This window comes from Nanorana parkeri, unplaced genomic scaffold, assembly GCF_000935625.1.
Source record: "Nanorana parkeri isolate BGI_ZX_2015 unplaced genomic scaffold, ASM93562v1 scaffold539, whole genome shotgun sequence".
Classification (NCBI taxonomy): domain Eukaryota; kingdom Metazoa; phylum Chordata; class Amphibia; order Anura; family Dicroglossidae; genus Nanorana; species Nanorana parkeri.
In genome coordinates, this window is record NW_017306807.1 from 967,811 (window position 1) to 972,225 (window position 4,415).

At 35.6% G+C, this 4,415-nt stretch overlaps 1 protein-coding gene across 1 annotated transcript in view; it reads left to right on the forward strand.

Annotated features, from left to right (window-relative positions):
- Positions 1–903: 903 nt before the first annotated feature.
- The window catches only part of LOC108791270 (uroplakin-3b-like), a 14,196-nt gene continuing 10,684 nt past the window's right edge, over positions 904–4,415 (forward strand). The window contains exon 1 of the mRNA XM_018561705.1: positions 904–961. Coding sequence (XP_018417207.1) covers positions 904–961 — 58 coding nt within the window. The remainder of the gene's footprint in view (positions 962–4,415) is intronic.

Below are 4,415 nucleotides of genomic sequence, written 5' to 3' on the forward strand. Positions count from 1 at the left end.
AAATAATAAAATAAATAAAAATTAAAAAATAAGAAGAAATAATTAAATAAAAAGTGATAAAAAAGTTTTCAAAAAAATTAAAAACAGTAAAAAAAAGTTGACGCTATACCCGCCACCCTGCCATCTGGTTGCCATTCTCCATTGATGGGAAGGGGGGGGGGGTTGGGGTACCTAGCCTTGGGGCGGCAGTAAGAGTAAATCCGGCCCTGTGCATGCAACCCAGAGACTGGGACCCGCGCATGCGCAGTAGCGCACGAACTCCCGGCTATGGCCTTACAGAGAGGTTCTTTCCCACTGGAGATTCTCAGTACACATAATATTTTTTTTAAATGTTGCCATAAGTACTTGCAGTCTTCGTAATAAGTACATGTATCTTCATAAGTAGATCATTCAAGTGCTCCATTGAAGACCTTAGTCACCTTTAAAAAATGATCCTTGACTTTACCCTCCAGTTAGGGTTTGTTCAGTTAAAAATAACTCTGACATTTTTACCACACCCAGTGGTATTTACCCAGTTGAATAACTTTAAATGTGGTTTACTGCACTGCATTTATCACTTAACATTCTAATTTTTTTTAACATCATTCATTTTTTACCAAGATTATTTTAGTAACTCTTTATTTTTGTAATTAGCTGGTTTCCATTAGTATTATTAGTGAAATAATTAGAAATGTTTATATAGAATTACTGTGATTATTATACTAAACTTCTTAAACTAGTTAGACATGTTTTCCTTCTATAGTTCTATTCAATATGCTAGGAATGCATGCACATAAAAGGTAGAATTATCTCCTCTGGGGTAGACACCAAACCTTGTGCAATTCATTGCAGTGTTCAGAAGTCTACAACATTTATTTGTAGTTTAAAAACACTGCATGAACATCACAAATTATCTGAACAGAGATGGACCTACATCTAAAACTGGGACTTCTGCTGGCATTGACCACTTCTACCATTGCAGGTAAAATTCAGTATTTATCCTTTATGAGAACATTTCAAAGACAGTATAAAAAGCTGTGGTTTTATGTACATTTATGTGTTAATGGAATCACTGGCCTGTTATTGATAATTGTAACTGGAAATATAGATTTAACATTTGTTTAAGTATCTGCAGTTTAAATAAAAGTACACCAAAATCTCAACACAAGGATAAGTATCTTTATTTTCATGAAAATTAAACTTTTAAATCTCAACTAAAAAATGTCAGTCACTGTTATGAAAATAAGAATCCTTGTGTGTTAGGTTTGTGAATGGAGCATAATTTTTATGCTGAATTTTACTAGATTACAGAAATTAGCAGTTTATTTTAGCTACATATTTAAAAAAGCATGATGTTGATCACAAATAAGCTGGCTTCATACTTTAATAGTGACCAGTGTTATCCATTTTAGCACATTCAGAATACTAATACTAATGTGTAGGTAAGCATTTGTTCTGATGCTACTTAATGTAAGGGGTTAGTTTAACATTATTTCTTGTAAACTACAATATATGATGATGATTATTTTTTATAATCGATATAATTGTAAAGGTACAGTTATAGATTATAGTTAGATTATTTAATCGACCATAATACAAACTAATACCTAACTGGGAAGCATGTTAAAGGATGCATTTTTGATAACTACTTTTCTGCCTGTTTAATAGGTTGTATAGATAGACAACAGTAACAGGGTTATTCACAAAAGGGTGAAGAGTTTGGAGAAGGCAGGAGAAGTGAACAATCTAGGACAGGGGTAGGCAACCTTGACACTCCAGCTGTTGTGGAACTACAAGTCCCATGAGGCATTGCAAGGCTCTGACAGCCACAGACATAACTCCCAGAGGCAGATGCATGTTGGGATTTGTAGTTTTGGCACAGCTGGAGTGCCAAGGTTGCCTACCCCTGATCTAGGACAACATATCTCAACTGGAAAGTGAGCTGAATTGGAGAATGTTTCCAGTTCAGCTATGTTGTTCTAGATTGTTCACTTCTCCTGCCTTCTCCAAACTCTTCACCCTTGTATGAATAACACTGTAAGATTTTAGCATCATACTAACACCACTGAATTTACTGTTTTTAGTACTTTTAATGTGTTGCTGTAAGTAATTTAGCTATTAAAGAGTTTAGCATGGGGTCAACCTTAGGTAACCCATAAAAAGCTTCAGTTTTTAGTACTCTTTTAAAGCGTCGCCTGTGTCCAATTTTAGGTGCGGTCGTTTTCTGCAATTTCGCAGAAATTATAAAGCTTGACATGTTTGGTGTCCATTTACCCCACATGACCCCGTATTTTATATTTTACCATAATTGGAGTGATAATTAATGTTTCAGAACATTTTATAGGGTTTTTTTTACAAAATTTAGGGTACTTTTTTGTTATGTAGTAAAAAATAAAACCCCCAGTGCTGATTAAATACCACTAAAAGAAAGCTCTATGTGTCCCCAACAAAATGGTATAAAAATTGTTTCAGTACAGCGTTGCATGACGGAATAAATGTCAGTCAAAGTACCACAGTGCTGAACACTGAAAAATGGCCTGTCCAGGAAGGGGGTGAAACACCCTGGTCTTTAAGTGGTTAAATGGTTTGTCTCAACTAACTATCTGCCACTTTTTCTGGACAGTTTGGTGTGTTAAAGAAAGTTTAAAAAAAATAACAGATTTATTGGCCGGATTACCAGGTGAAAATAAGGGAAAAAAGCTTTAAAAAGAAAACTAATGCAGCCACCACATTTAAGGATTGGTAAGCTGCTATATATTACATTTTTACTTTAACTATAATGTTTTCCTGACTAATGGAAGACTTTTTACTATTATGGAAATGATTGCATAGGGCTTGTAAGCTAGAAGTGTCTCCACCTGGTAATTATTAAGGACGCCATAAAAATAATTAGGGAAGGCTCCATGCCCATGGTGAGGATTTCAGTGGTATAATGGCTGCTGAAAAAACACAGCTATTGAGAGGTGATATCTAGTTAACCAATTACTATTCCAGCGCTGTTGAAGTCAAGAAATACTTCCCTTAGAAAACGATGGCTCTTGAAAAGAAGTATGATTTGGATTTTACTGGATTTGGATTTGGAAAAAGCATAGGAGATCCTAGGATTTCCTTACTTCTCTGGACAGTTGTTTACATAGGGTCCCTTCCTAGTAAAATACAGGCGTAGGATCTTGGTTTGCATTCTTCTAGGGACAAAGGTACTTTGATTGTGAAAATGTGGGAGAGACTCACCCTTTATGTAAGAATAAGCCTATGGCAGATCCACGACTCCAGCACGTGTTGGAGTCGCTGGAGAATATTTTAGAAAGGTGTGCGATACCATCCAGTATGTACAGTCGACCCCCGCAAAGTCGCGGTTCAGAGTTCGCTGCCTTAGTCATTCGCTGATTTTTCCCATATAGGGGTAACATCTGTATTTTACATTCTAGCACTGCGGGGGACATAGCAGTACAGTACTGTACAGTATACGGGTTTACCTTTACATTTTTTATTTTTTTTAAGGGTAATGTATTAAGCTGAGTTTGAAATTAAATTAAGGTGTTTTGAGGGCATATTTAGGGTTTAAACTATAAAAATAGGCATCTTATTGACCACATTCAAAATTCGCGATTTTTTACAATTCGCGGGTGCTCTATGAAGGTAACCACCATGAATTTCAAGGGTCGACTGTATTATGTATCCATTTTCCTGGTCGAAAGCATAATCTTCCGTGAAGGGGATGGTTAAGTCATTCTCTAAGCTTTAGGGGTTGGGTCTACAAAAGGATGTGGATTTCCATCTAAAAGGGAAGTTTGTTGGCATTGTTTGGCAAGTATATCTGGAGTCAAATTGAGGATATACTATTCGAAATAGTTTATTTTCAGGTTCAGGGTATACCAAAGGCTCTGAATAAGTTGGGCAATGTCTTTAGCAGTGATGTCAGGAAAAATTATAAATCATCTGTGAACACTGCAAATTTGTATGATGTGTGTAGGAGAAAAGAGCCGCTAGACAATTGCTGCTTTAGGAGACCCACTGTCGAAATGAATCTGTTCTTCAGGATGCTTGTGACGTTCTTGTAGAGGCTGCTCCCACATAAACAGGGACACCCCAGACTAGACAGGGGGGACCAAGGTAGATTCAAATGGAAAAAGGACAGATGGGGCGCCACCACAATTTGAGTCTATAACAATATTTTATTTTAAAAAAGGTCAGTTTGGTGAAATAGCCAACATGTTTCGGGGGTTCACACAATCCCCCTTCATCAGGGCAAAAAAGAAAAATAAAGATATTCAAATAAATATGCACAATTGGTAGCTATAGTAAATAATAAATGTTACTAATAATAATTTTAACTTAAAACCTAATTTTATAAATTAATATCATAGAAAATAATATAAATTAATATTTTACTCTAAACCACATAATATAAATTGATATTATAGAAAGTACTATAT